This window comes from Anas acuta, chromosome 2, assembly GCF_963932015.1.
Source record: "Anas acuta chromosome 2, bAnaAcu1.1, whole genome shotgun sequence".
Classification (NCBI taxonomy): domain Eukaryota; kingdom Metazoa; phylum Chordata; class Aves; order Anseriformes; family Anatidae; genus Anas; species Anas acuta.
In genome coordinates this window covers 69,146,652-69,164,991 of record NC_088980.1, presented here as the reverse complement: position 1 = coordinate 69,164,991, position 18,340 = coordinate 69,146,652, and the positions used below count along the sequence as shown (strand labels likewise).

Here is an 18,340-nt window from a genome sequence, read left to right as displayed (position 1 = left end):
GCAGCTAGGCTGTTCAGTGTTACATGGTAAGAGGACGAGGACCAAACAACTGAAGCAAGAAAGGCTCAGACTGGTTAAAAAGAAAATGATATCCCTGTGACGGCAGTCAAGCAGTGGAGCAGGTTGCTTGCGAGGGGCTGTTGCAGTCTCCAACCTTGTTGTTGTTGTTTCTTTTTTTTTTTTTTTTTTTTTTTGTTTTGTTTTTTAAACCTAAAGAATTAAAGCCCTGAGTGGGCTGCACTGACTCACAGCTTACCCTGTTTGAGCTGGAGGGGACCTTCTGAGGTTCCTTCCACCCTGTGTTGCCCTGTGATCCTGTGCTTGCAGTGAATGTGAAGGGCATGCTTTTGGCTCACTGTCAGCCAGTCCGCAGAGCTGGGCCTTGTGGTGACCTCACATGCTTCTAGAGAGGGTTGAGCACTTGGAGTTCGTTTGGAGTCCAGATGCGGCTTTATTGTATTAAAGACTTGAGTTTAGTATTTTAGAGTATATTAAACCCCTTTTCAATCAATTTATTTTGCAGACAACACAGACCATAACTAGTGTTTCAGCAACCACGAATCGATGGCCTTAGCAGAAATAAGCTGCCACTTCCCAAAGCCAAGAGGGCTCGAAGACACAAGATGGTGAAGGGCCTGGGACACAAGTCCTGTGAAGAGCGGCTGAGGGCACTGGGGTTGTTCAGTCTGGAGGAGGCTCAGGGGAGACCTTATTGCTCTCTACAGCTACCTGAAAGGAAGTTGTGGGGAGCTGGGGTTCGTCTCTTCTCACAGGTAACTAGTGACAGGACTAGAGGGAATGGCCTCAAGTTGCACCAGAGGAGGTTTAGGTTGGGAATGAGGAGACATTTCTGCTCAGAAAGAGCAGTCAGGCACTGGGACGGGTTGCTCAGGAGGTGAAGGCGTCACCGTCCCTGGGGGTGTTGAAGGAGAGGTTGGACGTGGTGCTTAAGGACATGGTGCAGTGGGTGGCATTGGTGGTGGCGTGATGGCTGGACCAGGTGATCGTGGAGGGCTTATCCAACCTTAATTATTCCTACATGTTTATGGCTACATCATATGGTACTATACAGACACCACAGCCGTTTACTCCCTGTAAACTCCACCACAGAAGACCCGTGGCTATAGCCCTATTCGGGCACACAGCCCCACTGCTCCCTGAGGGAGCGTACCAACGCCCCACCCCCCTCGCCCTCACGCGCTGCCTCGCGCCGCCATTTTGCCGCGAGGAGCCCGCCCCCCCTTTCCCCCCGCCCCGCGCTCGCTCTCGGCCGTTTCTGTCCCTCCGCCGCCGCCGTAGCGGGCGGGCGGGCGCGGGGCGCAAGATGGCGGGGCCACACGCAGCCGGCCGCTGCCCGCCCGTGCCGGGGCAGTTTGACGACGCCGACGGCTCCGACGGGTACGGGGGGGGGGGGGGGGCTGGTAACCTCGCAAAATTTATAATTTATTCTTGGGATAAACATACTGATTTTTTTATTTTTATGACTTATCCGAGCGCGTATGTGTTTGAAGGGAGCTTGCGCAGGACGCAGAGGCAGCCGCGGAGGGTGGGGGCGCTGAGGATCTCCGGTCACGTCTGCGCGAAGGAGGCGATAACGGCGATAACGGTGATAACGGTGACGATGATGATGATGATGGAGAAGAGGAGGGCGATGATGACTGGGACTGGGATGACGAGATGGGAAGGCTCACGAAGTGCCACGCTGCTGGGTGCAGCCCGCAGGTACGGTGAAGGCTTTTCGGGAAGCACCAAAGGTACCAAAAGGAGATGGGGCTAATTTGGAGGCGTTGTTGTATGTTAACGTTATGGGGAGCATAAATCCAAATGGAAAACTTACCTTGAGAGGATCACCTTTCCTTGCGTCTATTCCTGTGTATAGCCAGGCCTCTGCTTGACCTCCTTATCCCAAACCCTGCTGCTGGATGCTTCTTGGCTCTGCAGTTTTCCTCCTGTTCCTTAGCTTCCTCAGCCTTCTCTTTGTCTGTCCCAGTCTTTAGCGATGTTGCTTTTTGTTTGTTTGTTTTTGGAATTTGTCTTTTGTGATTTTGAGCATCTTCCCCGTTCTTTCCATTGAATTTTAAGACAGCACCTGCTCAACATGCCCAGGATGAAATTTTTGTTTGTTTGTTTGTTTTGGACCATGTTTTGGTTCAACACCTAGGGGCAGCTAGGTACCATGCAGCCATTCTCTCACTCCCTGTCAGCAGGACAGACTTTGGGGGGAGGACAACAACCCTGAGGGTTTGAGACGAGAGCATTTAGACAAAAGGAAAAGGCAAATGTCCTTTGGAAGGAAAATGAGAAAAAAAGAATCTTTACTTCCCATCAGGAAGTAATGTTCAGACGCTTCTTGAAAAGCAGGGCCTCGCTAAGCATGGTGGTTGCTTGGGAAGACAAACAGTTTTGTAACAGGAGTCCCTCTTCTTTCCCCCCAGCTTTTTCTGAGGATGAGGTCTTACAGTATGGGATATCCCTTTGATTGGTTTAGGTCACTGTCCTGGCAGTGCCCCCTCCCTGCTTCTTGATTACCCCAGCAAGCTGGTATTTTGGGGGGAGTTGGAGAGGCAGCCTTGATGCTGTGCCTGTGCTGCTCAGCAATAGCCAAAACACTGATGTGGTATCGATATGTTTCTAGCTACAAGTGCAAAGCACAGTGCTGGATGGGCTGTTGTGGTGAAAGTTTAACTCCATCCCAGACAGACCCAGTACTGACTAATGGCACAGGACGTGAGGGGAAGTGCTGGAAGTGGATGGATTTAGAGTGTGTGCTGTTGGTTTAGAAACTTGTGTTGTGCAGAATGAAAAGTGCACAATGTGAGAACCAGCTTCTTTGTCCTCAGCTTGGACAGCAGAGGTTTAAAATCTTTTTTTTTTTTTTTTTATACATTGGTACCAGCAGAACAGAATAGTTGAGAGGAGGGTGGTACTGATCATGGTGTATCATGTCTGACTTGGCACTTCTGAGATTTATTCTCACCTTTTGTTAGCACTTTGTGCTGTCTAGTGTTGGTGGAACAGTGTTCAGGTATTAATTATCTTCAGAGAAGGGTACCTGTAAGAAAAAATACCATCTTTGAAAGTTTTCTGTTTGCTACATTCTCATTTTTGTCCTTGTTTCTGTCTGTTACTCCCTTTTCTTTTAAAGATGAAAAAGTGTTAATACGAGAGACTTGCAGCTCAGTTTTCTGACCAAATATAACCTTGAAATTGGGCACTTCTTGGAATATAGCTGGTGTGTCACTTTTACTCTCATGTCTTGAGTTAAAGAAAATCTCATGTTAATCCATTTCTTTGCTCTTTCTGTTTTTCTGTTTATAGCTATAGACACAGGCATCTGAGCTGACTTTCCCTAAGATACAGTGTGTATTTCAAAGGGCTGTTAAGAGAAGGCAACTTACATTAACAAATCATTTGTTTCAGGCAAATAGGCAGAACCCTAGTTACTCTTCAGCAAAAATGTCAACCCCTACAGACAAGGCCTTGAGGAAATTTGAACATAAAATTAATTTGGGTGAGTATATTTGTCTTGTTTATAGAAAAAAAAATATTTTTTGAAAAAGCGGATGCAGTGCACTCTGTGGTGTTCTCAGACTGGTTCTGCTTGCTTTAAGCCAGAACTTACTGGAATGGCAGTTAACCATTTCCAGACAGATTAAAAAGGACTTGCCTTTAGTCTTCGTTAACTGGCTGTCACAATGTTGTCTGTGCCCTTTGAGAGCCAGAGGATTCTTTTTCCTTTTACTGCTCCAAGTCAGATAAAGTGTTTTTTCCACAGCTCATCTGTAGGAGTGAACTGTTTGGATTGTGGGAGAATATCAGCTCTGTTACAATGCCAGTGTTTGTTCTCAAAGCTGCTACCACAGCTAAATGTTTTTAGATGATTGCTGTTCCCTGTAGTATTAGTGTGGTACTTTGTGTAGCAGTTATCTCATAGGGGTAGAGTTTGTGTGACAAGTAAAGAGGCTGCTGTCCTAGCCTGTGTAGCTTCTTGTTTGCCATGTGATGGAAATGGCTGCTCTGCTTAGCCTGCTAGGGTGAGTTGTAGTTGTGACTTTTTTTTTTCTGATGGGACAGTAAGCAGTTGCATTTTGCTTCATAGCAAGGTGGTTCTAAAATGTAGGCTGAAAAGAGTAAAGAGTGGTCTTGGTATGTGTCCAGACAAAGTACCTCTTAAATATTTAACAATTAATCAAGCACCACTTTGAATACACTGGGGGGGGGGAGACACAGAAACCTGGAGGTTATTGCTTGCTCTATTTAGAAAAATGGTATTAGATTGTGGTAAGAAAAGGGCAGATGAGTTTAATATAAGATATTATTGAAGAGACATTAATTCAGGTTGGCATTGCATCTCAAAGTTTGTGGGACTGTCTTAGTTGTTGTTATTTTATAATCCTACTTTGAAATGTAGACAGAATGGAGAGCTAGGTTAACTGTGATGTGCAACTAAACTCTTAGGTAAGCTTCTATGCTTTATGTATCCAATCAGAGATCCATTGGTGTTTGAACGTTGTGTTGTAGCATATTTGCTGGCAAGCACAATTGCAGAGATGGTACTGAACATAGGACATGATTTTTTTTTTTTCCTGTCTCGATGTTGTCGTACATGTTTTTCAGATAAGCTGAATTTTGATGACTCCGTTATAAACAGAGTCACAGAGAAGTCTAGACAGAAGGAAGCAGATATGTGAGTATCATGCCTGGCTCTGTTTTCATTGACATGAGAACTCTTCTGAGTTCAAATTATTATTCTTAGTTTGATCCTGAACTTCTAATAAATTTATTAAAGGAAAAAAAAATCTGTAAATAGATAGCATGCAGTTTGCATTTTGGCCTTAAACCTTTTGATTTCTTGATCAGTTTCCTAAGTAATTCCAATGTTTTGATGCTTCTGTCTCTGCAGTGGAGGCAAGAAGATAACCATAATAGTGAAGGGCACTGATGCTTGTGGGCTTGGTTTTGTTTTGTTTTTCCTGCCTGCAGGAGAAGCCTTCTGCCTTTGTATGTATAAACTTATGTTTTGAGGCTGTCATCTTCTCTTTGAAACAGAACAGCATGTTTTACTCTGTCAAAGTATTGAGTCCATGTGTGTGATTGTATCGCTTTATTTTCACTTTTGCTAGGTACCGAGTCAAAGATAAGTCAGACAGAGCAACAGTAGAACAAGTAAGTACTTAAATACATCAAATTTCTCTTTTGACCAAAATAAATGATCTGGAATCTTGAAATCAGTGATAAAGCAGTTACTATAACAACAAGAGTTTTGCCTTGGAATTCTGTTTGTCTTGTTATTCTAAAGAAAACTTTCACTTCTTTTTTGAAGTTTGTGCTTATAAACGTTTTGGAGCTCAATTTTGTGCATAGTGTTGTAATTTGATGGTATATACAATACAGAATTTCATTTTAAGCTTTTATTAAATTTCAAGAAACAAACAAAAAAGCTTTGCTTTTATTTTTTTCTTAAGCAAGGCTGAAATATTATTGGCCCTTGGCCACGTAGCTGCTCTGTTTCACTTATGAAAGCTATAAATTAAGAGAAACCGTATTTTAACGTCTAATGCAACTCTGGATAGGAAATAATTCTCTTATGTCTGTTTTAGATCCATCTCAACGATGTATACTTGTTTGTGTTTTTTTTTAATTATTTTTTAAAGGATGTGAAGCATCATTCTAGAATTATGGCAAATTCTGTGCAGCTGTTGTTTGAATTATTGTTTGATCCTCAAGAATAATCTGATGCTGTTAGTCCTGTCATATAGTACTAAGAACAGACTGTAGTAGTAAGTTTTATTCTCTTTATAGAGAGCAATTGTGCTGACTGTTCTGTATTGAACTTGAGGTGTTGGATCCAAGGACTCGAATGATTCTGTTCAAGATGCTAACAAGAGGTGTCATATCAGAAATCAATGGCTGCATCAGCACAGGGAAAGAAGTAAGTTCTGTTACAAACAGCAACATGACAGTCTTATTCTCAGCAAGCTAGGTGGAAGCTTATGGTACTCAAGATATATTGAAGAAACGTTTGGATTTAGTACTAGTCTTGGTATGTGTTACTTGATTAGTAGGAAGTTATTTTAAGATAAAATACTGTGAAGGAGATCAGTTTCCCCAAGTACGAAGGATTTCTCAGAGTACTTAATTTTAAATTTGTCATTAATTTAATTAATTCGATTCTTAATATTTCTATGTGAAACTTCTGCAGAGCGTATATGTATATACAGTATAAAACAGTGCCTGAAAAACATGCAAATCCAGGTAATTCTTTCTTCACACAAGGCTATTGCATGTGGATCAGATCAGTTCAGCATCTCTCCAGGGATGTGAATATTTAATGGCATAACAAAATTCTGTTTAAGATATTACTGAGCTTTGATTGCTTTTGCAAAACTAGCATGTTTGTGCACTGCTATTATCAAGTTATATTGCAGATAATTAAAACCAGACTACAGTTTTCCCAGTAAATTAATAAATCATTTTTAGAATGCCTTGTCCCTAGGCTGATCTGGTTTTCTTCCAGGTCCTTGGATTCTGATTAAAGTCATGCTTCTGCCTGGTGTAGTGGTGCCAGCATTACATATTTAGGCCATGCTTTAGGGCCTAAATAATTCAGAGGCTCAAGTTAAGCCTTCACACAAGGGCTTGTTTCAGTGTCAAAATATGAATGGTGTGGAATTCTGTGTTGTTAGTTCTGTCTTGTGTTCGTCTTCACGCACTTACTCAGTCTTACATACTTACTGCAAGCTGTCTCTGGTAGAAAAAGAGATGGCCATTATGTGCAATTTCACTAATTCGTCTGAGTGCCACAAAGGGGCTGAGGTGGGGATGTTTTCCAGGCTGTCAGAAAGAGGAAAGAAGGTTGGGTCAATTCAGAGTTCTTTTTCTTCTTCCCCCCCTTATTAATCCAATAGGCCAACGTATATCATGCCAGTACTTCGAATGGAGAGAATAGAGCAATAAAGATTTACAAAACATCTATTCTGATGTTCAAGGATCGGGATAAGTATGTGAGTGGGGAATTCAGGTGAGTTGGAGTTCTGCTTGGTTTTACTGGAGAAGAGGGGTTGTTTGAAAGGTGGTGAAATGACCAATGTTGATATGATATTGATTGGCTGAAGAATTCCCCTTGTATATGTATTTTTTTTTAAGATTTCGTCATGGATATTGCAAAGGCAACCCAAGAAAAATGGTGAAGACATGGGCTGAAAAAGAAATGAGGAATTTAATAAGGTGATTCTTCCAGTTTTTATTTCAGCATGCAAAGGTAACTGAAAAGTTACAGGATATACTCTTCTACTGCTAGACTGTGGCTGTTACTGCCCTTTATGATCTCTGGAATATTCAGAAGTGTCTTAATGATTCCATGTCAGAGGGAAGAGGGAGAAAAGCAGTCAAGATACTACTTTGGCTGTTCATACTCCAAGCTCTTCAGAGTCTGATTTGATTGAAAAGTGAGGAAAGGCTAGAAAATAGCTGCTGCTGAGTACACTGTGCTATATAAATTAATCTAGCGTTAACCTCAAATTATGTAAAGATTCTTTGTCTGATACAGGAACATTTTGAGAAGGGTCAGAGCAGAATGGCTGTTTTTTTTTTTGCATTTGTTTCATAGTTGTTCTTCACAAGCATGAGTTGCCCGAGTGGAGGAGCTCTTACTGTGTGTGATGCTTAAAGCAACGGAGCTCCTGTAGGCACTCTTGCAATGCAGACAGGAGAGTTATTCTGTATTTATTTTTTTCGTGGTTCTCTTCCCATGTTACAGGTTGAATACAGCCCGGATACCTTGCCCAGAGCCAATTATGCTAAGAAGTCATGTGCTTGTCATGGGCTTTATTGGTAAAGGTGATAGGTATGTATCCACAGAAAATCAAAATAATTCTCTTTATTAGTAGCTTTCCACAAAGGTTTATTAAAAACAAACAAACCCTCTGTATTTACCTACTATTTACCTATTAATTTAGGCCTCTGAAATTAACTTGTTATTCCTACCTGGGTATGTGACCCGTAGAATACCCAGATATTTGCCAGCTACTGCTGCAGACAGTCTGCATGATTCTGAAACATCAGCTGTGTGCAAAATGAATCCAGAAAATGACTTAACGAGAGAGTATGGCTAGAAAGGCTTCCTAATAGTATTTGTAGTTCAATATTTTGTAGTACAAATGTTAATGTAACCTGTCTCAGCTTCTTAGCTCATTTTGGAAACAGCTCCAGTAACTTCGGCAATATAATACAAGCTTTCCTGCCTTACGTGCTGGCTCCATGCACTTAGCTGCTCATGCTGTCTTTCTAGATGCACTGAGCTGAAGGATTGGGTATAGCAGTTATGAACAAGGAAAAAAGTACTCACTTTCTGTTACTTGTGTTGTAACTTTAAGGCCTGCTCCTCTGCTGAAGAATGCTCAATTATCTGACTCGAAAGTCCGGGAGCTGTACCTGCAAATCATCCAGTACATGAGAAGAATGTACCAAGATGCCAGGCTTGTTCATGCAGATCTCAGTGAATTTAATATGCTGTATGTTTTTAAACTTTGTTCTGGATTGTGACATTTGAAATGTATGTGCTGGCAACTGCTGTGTATCAGTTTGAGTGTACTAATCTACCTTTAAGGGTGGGTGGGTCCTTTTTGTGACTGTTTCTCAATTTATCTAATTAATTATGTAGCTTTTAACCTAGATCTGAGATCTATGTTTAAAAAAAAAAAATACCAGAACAACAAATTATCAACTAGTGGAAGCATTAGTGAGGGACATACAGATACGTACTTTTTTTTTTTCCTCTCCTCACCCATAAGATTGTTTTGTGTGTTCTTGAGGAGACTATTCCTTTAGGGTTTAATAGTACAGGTTGGATAAAGGAGGGAAAAAATTTACCAAAAAACAAAAAACCTCTGGCTTTAATATGTGAGATGTATTCTAGAGAAATTCATTAAGTTTGTTTGTGGGTTCTTAAGTTTGAAGCATGCTTTGTCCCCTGCCCCTCTCCTGCGTAACATTGGTAGACTCGTGCAGCCTGGTGTGTTTGTCCCCAGGTACCACAGCGGGGACGTGCACATCATTGACGTGTCTCAGGCAGTGGAGCATGACCATCCACATGCACTGGAGTTTCTGCGAAAGGACTGTGCCAATGTTAATGGTGAGTGGGCTGCACTCTTGTTCGTAGGTCTTGTAGGGGTCTTGTTCGTCTTTTGCAGGAAGGTGAATTGTCTTTGAGTTATAACTCTGGTTATAGAGGCTGTCAAACCAGTTAAATGCTCCCTTTCCTAGGTTCTCCAAAGTTCCTTGGGGAACTGAGTTCTGTGCTCAGTTCAGAAGACAGTGTAGCCTATTTTGCTAGAAATTGTCTGGATGAAATGAGTCACCTGGCTGAATCTCAGATTTACAATAGAAGGTAGAGGTCAGAGTCCCAGTTTGCAGCAGCACCTCCCCCAGCCTTAGCTTTCCTTACTTGAAGGACTGTGCAGACAGACCAATCTGTCCTTCTGTGAGTGTAATCCACATCTGGAATTCTTCAATTTGAAAGAAGTTACTGTGTGTCACAGAGTTCCTTGTATTTATTTATCTAGGTCCACTTAGAAGATCAAGGCATAGAGTAATTTATTAGAGATTGTAGACTTGTCATCGTATTTTGGTAAAACAGCATACCTTTATGGTATTTTTCTCTTAAAAATTTGGTCGTTATGAGTGAGCGCGTATGTTATGTAACAGACAAATGTTTTCTGGTAGGCTGCGTTTCTCCCTGAGAACAAAAAATGTCTTGGTGCAGGCTGCTTTCCAACCCCTCCTTTTTCTTTTCCAAATGATTTTTCAGATTTTACAGAGACTTCTGAAAGTTTGTGAAAAAGAATATATACATTTTGACGCTGTGTTTGATACCCAGTATGTTTGTTATTCCTTATTTCTTTTCTGTTCATGGATTTCTGATTGATCCCTTCTGGCTCAGATATTTGCAACCTTGGTTTTTTTTGTTGTTTTTTTGCATGTGTTATGGCTTGCCCTATCTAAATACCAGTGCCTTGGTGACTTGCAGTGTTTTCTGATTTTTTTTTCTGCTTTGTTTTCTGCTACTGCTGTGTAGTCCTCCTACAATGACTAAGAAATGCCTTACTTTATGCTCTGCCTTAGCTGTGAGCATTACAAAGATTTGTGGCTCCATGGGCACAGAGTGCTGCTACCAAACTATTTTTTTTGTTCTTTCTATGACTGATTTCTCATGGGTGAGATATCTTATGAGAACATTAGCAGGGAAACACTAAGCAGTCCTTTGTGTGTTTCACTGCTGTTTTCCAATACAGAAGCGCAACCTCCAAAATTAGTTATACTTGACTCAAGAAACCAATTCTGAATATAGTAAGTGAGGAAAATAATGATATGTTAGTGTGTCCCATGTTTCTTTCCATTTCAGTGGATCGTAACTAGGCTGCACTGTTTCAGTAGATACTTCAGTTTGACAAAAGTTTGAGATCTGCACTCCTTATTTTTTGAAAAGATTTTTCATCTCAACCATTGCAAATATTACACCTGTCTTAAATTGTTTACTTCATCCTTCTTAGCCCCTTCTCCATTCAGTATGGCTCCTGCTGAAGGTGATTTGACTTATATTTATTCAGTTCTATTCTTTTTTCAGTATTTGTTGCACGGGGAAGGTGAACAATTTTATTTCAGGTCGCCAAAGGTCATCTGATATCTAAAGCCAGAACAACATATGCTGCTATGTTGCTGCAATTGTCACTTAACATCACAGCTGCATATGTTACACATCATTATTTAAAGTCTCTTGTCTCTGCCCTTGATTTCTGATAGGCTTTTTCCAGAAGCACAATGTTGCAGTGATGACTGTGAGGGAGCTGTTTGAGTTTATTACCGATCCTTCTATCACAAGTGAGAATCTTGATGACTATCTGGCAAAGGTAAGATCGCATGGCCTTGGTGCTTATGTAGGTAGATTTGAACAATAAACTCAGATCTAGTTCAAACTCCGTCTTGTTTGCTCTACATACTACTGTTGAAGTGGACTGGTACGTTACATTGCATTATGCCAGTGCTTCAAAAATGCATAGGGGTCTTTTTCATTTATACTGTTACAGGATGAACACATCTTTATTTTATGTTTTCTGAAAAAGACTAAGCATGAAAACTCAAACATCTGTCTGAGGTGCTATTTGCATTAAAATCTGTGTGCTTTAAAGCTTTTGTTTCCTTTATTAAAAGGAAAGAAAAGGTTACTTAGTTCTGCAGAAATATACCCATGCTGATACTGAGAATGGAGTTGGGAGTTAACTTAAGACTTAACCCTGCAGACTTCAATTAGGGTGGGCTGAGGGAGGAAGGGAGTGACTCAGAGCAATATTACTCCAAAGTATGCAGTCTCACTATCCGAATATTATGGCTGGTAGGACATCCTTATTCTAGGAGGAGGTAAAATGCTTGGTGTCGCTGGCAGCACCCATGCATTTTGTCTGTAGCTGTCAGTCCTCTGCTCCCAGTCAAATCCTTATTGAAAGAGAAGGAGGGAAATTAAAAAAAAAAAAAAAAAAAAAAAAAAAAAAAAAAAAAAAAAAAAAAAAAAACAACAAGAAAAAGAGGGGCTGGTAAATGGGGAAGGACCACATGTGTCATGATCAGAGTGGATATGAGGTATTGTTCCTGGCCATGTTCCTAGTCAAGACCATGAGGCTGAGTGTTGTCCAGATAGCGCTATGGCATGAGGATTTCCAGATGCTGTGTACTTTCAGTCATACTGGAAGTTGAGAGAAGTAGAGCTGTGCTTTATGGCTTTCACTTCTTTTACTTCTTTCACTTTGTGCTCCTCTGGCTTACTCTGTGTGTGACAGTGAAAACAGCCGATTCCAAGACTGGGTTTTGCTCACTGTATTGCCCTGTTATGTATTACAGTAAATGTATCAGTTATGTATTACAGTAAAGCTAGACCTGTTATAATTTGGTCTAGAAGTAACAGTGAGTGTGACTTCCTCCTGTTCTCAAAGCAGATCTGTGCTTGTGCTTTGCGGAAACGCTGGTTACCGTTAGGGGTCGCTCAAGGCATTGCCATAAGGAGGGCTGGAGCGTTTTGTGAGTGAGAGTGGGGAGTACAGGGAGAAATACAGATGGGAATGGTTAGTTGGATTAAATGATGCGATTCTAAAGAGTGATAACTTTGTATTGTTTTATATTTCTTCAGGCAATGGAAATAGCATCAAAAAGAACAGAGGAGGAAAGATCCAGTCAAGATAAAGTGGATGAGGAAGTAAGTGAGGATTTTTGTTCCTGCTATGAAATTAAAATTAACCTTTCCTCTTCTGAACAATGAAAACTGTTCTGTTTGGCAAAATGCACAGTTGATAAATAAAACATAGTGATATTGCTATGTCCTGCACTAGCAGTAAGTGAAGTATTGAAGGATGCCGTGGGTAAAAGCAAGTGACATTGACCAGGTGTTAAACAGCTAATACTCAATTACCTAAACCAGTATGTTTGCTTGCAGCTAGGTCCCTTGATGTATCTTCAGTTCAACTTCAGTTAACAACAACAACAACGATAAGAGTGGAGTTCTAATTGTCACAGTGATTTTTTTCAAGTGGTGATCTAGAAACAGGAGGATACACATGATATTCAGATGGATGCATTCGTGAAATTGCCCACGTGCCTTTGTTCCCAGTCTCATTCATTCAATCTTCCAAATAACTGTTTCTCTCCCTTGCTTTTACATGTAAGAAGAACCACCTCAAGTCTGTTCTGTTGCATAATGAAAATGGCTAATGATCTGGGAAGGCTTGATGCAAAGATAAAACAGTCTTTATTTGATTTTTCAACCTTATCTCTCTGTTACAGAAGAGTTAAATTAATAATAATAATAAAAAAAACATGAACAGCAACAAAAAACTGGTGCAGAATTTGTATCAATGAGAACCTATTTGTACTAGTTCACCCAGTGTTTATCCTTGGAAGAAATTTTATTTGGATAAAAATAAATTCATCAAAGACTTTTCTTTTTCTCTTGGAGCTGTAGGTTTTAGTGATTGCTGCTGGCTCAATATTGACCAATGAAAGATTTTTGTTTCCAAAGATATCTTGAGCATACAAATCCTTTTGAACTGTAGAGTCAAATGCTGTTTTTCTTGTTGCAAGTCAATCTTTTGCAAGGAATAATTTGTTTGCAAAGGAATAATCCTTTGCAAACAAATTAGTCCTTTCATCAAGGTACTGTCCAGTTAGAGAATGTGAAGTGGTTAAGTAGCATCAAAGTTATGTTTACCTCTCTCACTTCTCACATTACCTCAGGCTAGTTTCTGTAACTTCCCTTGTGAAAAAATACAGCTGATTAAGAGCAAGTTCTGTGGAGACAGTCTCTGCTGTCCATGCAGCACTTCGTCTAGTACTTAAGATCATAAAGGGTACTGAATTTGTTTCTGGGATTGAGCTGATACTGTGGAAAAGAGAAGTAAAACACTTGTGTCTGATCTGGTAGAGACTTAATCTTGCTGGAGGACTGTTTCAAAAGTTTCAAAAAGATTGCCTGATAAATTTTAAGTATGTTGTTGATACTGCAGTTAGGTTCCTGCACCAGTACAGTACTGTGAAACCCTTTTTGAGTTGGAGTGTAGGTTGAAGAGGAATTTTTATATAAAGAGATTAAGTTGTAACAGCTTGTTTTAATGGAGCTGTCCCCTGAAGCATTGTAAACATAACAATGAAAACTTCAGAATAAAAAATTCAAATCAGTAAAGAGGAAGTTGGAGAGACTGGTGAAGTCCCTAAATTGGCTGCTAGCAGTGATACTAATGTAGGAGCCTTATTAGTGATGAGCTATCAACAACCTGTGGGTTGTGTATTTAGAGCCTGCTCCAGGAAAAAAAAGATACTCTGCAGTACAAATGGTAGTGTGAATGCTATGTTCGTTTTTAGTTTCTCTGAGCCATGAAATCCCTCATGGTCGTTCTCTTAAGGATGTGTAATTAGGATGGAAGAATATCATGAAATTATATGCAAATGAGTATGTGTTTCCTTTCTCTTTGGTAGGTGTTTAAGAAGGCTTACATACCTCGCACATTGACTGATGTTAAAAACTATGAGAGAGATGTGGATATAATGATGAAACTGAAAGAAGAGGATATGGCATTGAGTGTTCAGCAAGATAATGTGAGTAGATAATCCAGAGGTGCTACAGGGAAAAAAAGGGAGGAAATAGGAATTTTTCTTAATAAAAACTGGTAGCAACAAAGAAAAATGGAAGCTTTGGTATCAAGGCATGGAATGCTGAATCTAGTGTTGTATTTAAAATTCTTTGGTTAGTACTAATGCTAAAATTACTGTCTTTTATGAGGTACTCGTCTTTTCCATGTGCAAAGATTTAAGATTTGCAGTTTGATAACATTTTCTTTCTGTGTCTCTGGGTGTAGATTCTCTACCAGACGGTGACAGGGCTGAAGAAGGATTTGTCTGGTGTTCAGAAGGTGAGGTGGCCTTTTTTGGAATCCTTCATTTTATCCGTTTTCATAAATGTGCACATAGGGAGTACATAGAACACCTCGTCTTGAAGTTTGTGACAATGGAAGAAGCTTCTTGTCTGCAGAGTGTTTGTTTCTGCCTATTACTTGGCAGTGGTGTAGACTTGAAAAAATGGAATTGCAAATATGGGAAGGGATCAGGCTGTGGCACAGTCTCCAGTGTTGTTTAAGAATAAGCATGTTTTGCAGCGTAGATGCTTGTGTTTGCTCTAAAGCCTACATACAGTGCCCCTAAGGTAGATTTTGGTATGATCCAAGTATAATTAAAAATTGGCTTTCATCTATGTTAGGAAATTGCTGTTTAACTTAGGGAAATCAGTTTGGGAGTGCCAATGCATCTGTGCTGTGAGCCCTAACCTAAAAGATCCTATGCTGTATACTAGATTTCCTGTTCTTAGTTTAGATCAACCTCTTTTTCGCTCTTCTTGTTTAGACTCAATGGTGGCTGTAGTAGAGGAGATGACACAAGCTTGCCTGAGGGTTTCTTTGTAGGAGATTTTTTTTTTTAAATCTGTCTATTTTGTTGCTAGGCTACTGAGTTTGGGTTTGCGATGAATTCCCTCTTCATTTTATCTTACAGATTCCTGCACTTCTTGAGAAGGCAGATGAGTCAGAAACAGGCTCTGATTATGAAGACAGCAGTTCAGAGGACTCTGATTCAGGTTGTAAAGAATCTCGGCATCCCAAAGATCTTCCTGCTGAAGTTACCATGGATAAAAAGGTCAGCTGGCCAGGAGCTGTGCATTTTCTTACATCTGTCCACATGACAGGAAAAAAATCCAAACGTAGTTCTGAGTGGTTCTTCCTACTTGTCTGAAACAAGCTGTTTTGGAAAGAGAATGAGAGCGTAGAAAGTGAATTTCATTATAAATGTTCTATTAATGGTGTTTTTGTGTAGAGGAACTTCATAACGTACTGCTCTCTAGCCTAGACAAAGATAGAAGAGTAATCTCTGCAGGGAGCTCTAAGGCCATGCAAAGCACTCATTTTTTCCCTCTTAGAAAAGATAATGTAGTAGGTTCCAAGTCCATCGAATGAAACTGCGTTGTTCTACTACAAGCTTTTTGTACCTATCTGGAAATGTAGAGCCTTTCAGATATGAAACAGGGATGTCTTGGTCACTTCTCATCCTTACAGACAGGTTTTCATTTGGACTTATTATTGTGTGAGTAAGGTGAACTTTTTGGTATCCCACAAGTGTATTGGTAGATTGGATGACTGATCAGTGGTGATTGCTTTCCTTCTCCCTGCCTTCTGTTATGCTGATTTTTTTTGTTTTTTTTTTATTCCAGTTGAGCATAGTCTCTGCACTGTCTGGCAGAAATTATAATGTGTTGCAGTGGCCTAGCCCCCGTTACCAACAGTTACTGGATCAGTATTTTTGTGTGGTGTTTAAAAACATACTACAGTAGCCCTGTGGGTAACAGAAAATTTAGATCAGACATATTATTGTATAATATTTGCTATAAATAGCATGAGTTGCATACTTCTCGTTGTCTTTCTCCAAAGCTTGCATGAAACTCAGGTTTTAACTAGTTTGAATTTTGTATTGTCATGAGCCTGGGGGTGGAGCTGCAGACTGATACACTTTCTTTTTCCTTTCTTCTCCTCACTCCCACAGATTATTTTCTTCTTGATAACAGTGCATTTGATGTGATGTATTAATTAATTTAAAGATTGACAGGCCTGCTCAAAATCTGTCATTCCTGCTGGCTTTAAATGAATGGTGTTTTGATTCTTTGTAGGAAAGGAAAAAGATGGTAAAAGAAGCCCAAAGAGAGAAGAGAAAAAACAAAATTCCAAAGCATGTGAAGAAGCGGAAAGAAAAGACTGCAAAAATGAAGAAAGGCAAATAAAATCAGCTTTGGCTCGAGGAATGGGCTGGCTTGTTGTTGGTTAATTAGTCACCATCTTTTATAATTAAATCTTTTATTTATATACATACAGTATTAACTGTGAGGGTGGTTTCATTAACAAGGTGGTGTAATTATTTGAACAGAATATATGCCATGTTTTCTTAACAGGAAAGAATGAGTTTAACATACTTGTGCTTGTTAAAATCCTTCACATGTGGAGATTCAGCCTGATGTTAGACTCGCATGGATTTGTCGCTGGGGTCTTATTTCTGCCCTACACTATGGGAGATGTACAACTTAAGTGGTCCTCTGCAGGCTGTCACCTCACCTGCAGGTAACCCTGCAGACATTGTGACCTTGCTGCCTCCCTGCGCTTGCGTCGCCTTTGATATTATCTTACTGAAAACGCAGTTTCGTGACTGGGAAGGCAGCTGTCCTCACTGCCCAGTGCCCTGGTGAAGCAATCAGGCAGGCATACCTAAGCAGACCAAAGCCATGATTTTTTGCTGGAGTTCCTTTTGCAACATGGGGCTCTGTTGTTCTTAAGGGTAGTGTGAGACAGCGTTTTGTAAGCTGATCAAAAGAGTATTTGCAAGATTAATTGTGTGTGTTCAAACCCAAACCTCTCTGTGCGGAAGGCTGTGCTAGGAGCTGTTTGTGGTGTGGCTCAGCATTAGTGGTCCTTGCGCTAAGGTGCCCCAGCTCCTCAGGGAGGAGTTGGCAGAGCTCTGCTCATAACTGACCCACTTGTGTTGGAGCAGAGGTGCCATACAGAGACAGCCCACCTCTTGGCAGCTGCTTAGGCCTCTGAGGTTGACAGATGTTTGAGAGAGGTATCATCCTCATGCATCAACCATCTTTTCCTGCTGCCTATAGTTTCAGAACTCCCTGTACCAGAACAGAGAAGGGTTCTGATTTCAGTAAATGTCTTGATTTTTTTTTTTTTGTTTTTTCAGTGTTGGGGTGGAGTTGATGCCCTGGGGATTACACTTCTGGGACACACATTGTCTGATGACAGAGGAAAGCCTTTATCCATCAGTGCATATCCAACAATAATGGGTTGGCCAGGGGCAGGGTGAAGCTTCCTTCTTTCTACTTCTCACCTTCCGCACCCAAAAGAGATTGCAAGATGGTCATAGGCAGCCACAGATGTTGTCCAATTGCACATGTGGTTGCTCCACTCAAGAATATATTCCTCAAGGAAATATGGTCTGCTTGCACTCCCCAGTTTGACCTCTACAGCCCTGTTGGTGCCTGTGGCTAGAAATATGGTAGGGCAGGAACTGGTCAGTGCTTCCAGACACCTCCCTCCCTTTATCCCAATCCCTACAGGAACTGACAGACTCTGTGGTGTACAGTGTGCATGTAAATGTAGTCCGTGTTGCAGGAGCATGTTGGGTGGCAAGATCAGTATTGCCTCAGCAAATGGGGATGTCAGTTAGGAGACTAAGAAGAAATGCATATGTTTTGGAAAATAGCATTACATGAGGAGAGAACCTGTACCTCCCTTTCCCTTCACTACCAAGGTGTAAGACCTACATGCTGAGGTGAGTGGGTACTGCCAATAGTGTTTTGCCTTATGTCTATGTAGCTAGCATCACCTCAGCCCTGGCATATTTCCTGCTTTTGCTTGCCATCACAGGAGCTTGTGCAGTAATATAATCTGGCAAAGGTGGCCTTGGCTGCCATAGCTGTGGTTGGTGGTGTTTCTAGGTGTCATGCTGGAGGTGATCGAGCAAATAAAGGCTTTGTGCCCTTTGCCATTGACTTGTATTATATCAGTGATTCTTCCCTACTGAGTGACAACACTGTGGTGCATGCATCCATGCCAACATTTGTGTATCTTGACATGAACGTATGCGCACCAGGAAGCGGGGGAGTAGGGGCTAGCAGTGGTGGTAGGGGATTATGTCCCCTCTGTTGCCTTCTCCATCAGGAGATGTGTGCCAGGCAAACCTCGGCGTGTTTTGTGAAATGGGC

The 18,340-nt window shown here is 40.9% G+C and overlaps 1 protein-coding gene across 1 annotated transcript; it reads left to right on the top strand.

Moving 5' to 3' along the window:
* Positions 1-1,238: 1,238 nt before the first annotated feature.
* RIOK1 (RIO kinase 1) lies at positions 1,239-16,453 on the top strand. The gene is made up of 17 exons (XM_068670784.1): positions 1,239-1,398; positions 1,512-1,722; positions 3,421-3,511; positions 4,618-4,687; positions 5,124-5,166; positions 5,840-5,932; positions 6,909-7,021; positions 7,147-7,227; positions 7,760-7,846; positions 8,376-8,513; positions 9,030-9,133; positions 10,801-10,907; positions 12,179-12,244; positions 14,017-14,136; positions 14,397-14,450; positions 15,085-15,225; positions 16,250-16,453. The coding sequence occupies exons 1-17, from the start codon at positions 1,325-1,327 to the stop codon at positions 16,358-16,360; spliced, it is 1,704 nt and encodes a 567-aa protein (XP_068526885.1). The 5' UTR covers positions 1,239-1,324; the 3' UTR covers positions 16,361-16,453.
* Positions 16,454-18,340: the final 1,887 nt, after the last annotated feature.

Coding starts and splice junctions, on each gene's coding strand:
- RIOK1 (XM_068670784.1), top strand. CDS start 1,325: ATGGCGGGGCCACACGCAGCCGGCCGCTGCCCGCCCGTGCCGGGGCAG. Junction 12,245..14,016: donor AAGATAAAGTGGATGAGGAA/GTAAGTGAGGAT, acceptor TCTCTTTGGTAG/GTGTTTAAGAAGGCTTACAT. Junction 14,137..14,396: donor TGAGTGTTCAGCAAGATAAT/GTGAGTAGATAA, acceptor CTCTGGGTGTAG/ATTCTCTACCAGACGGTGAC.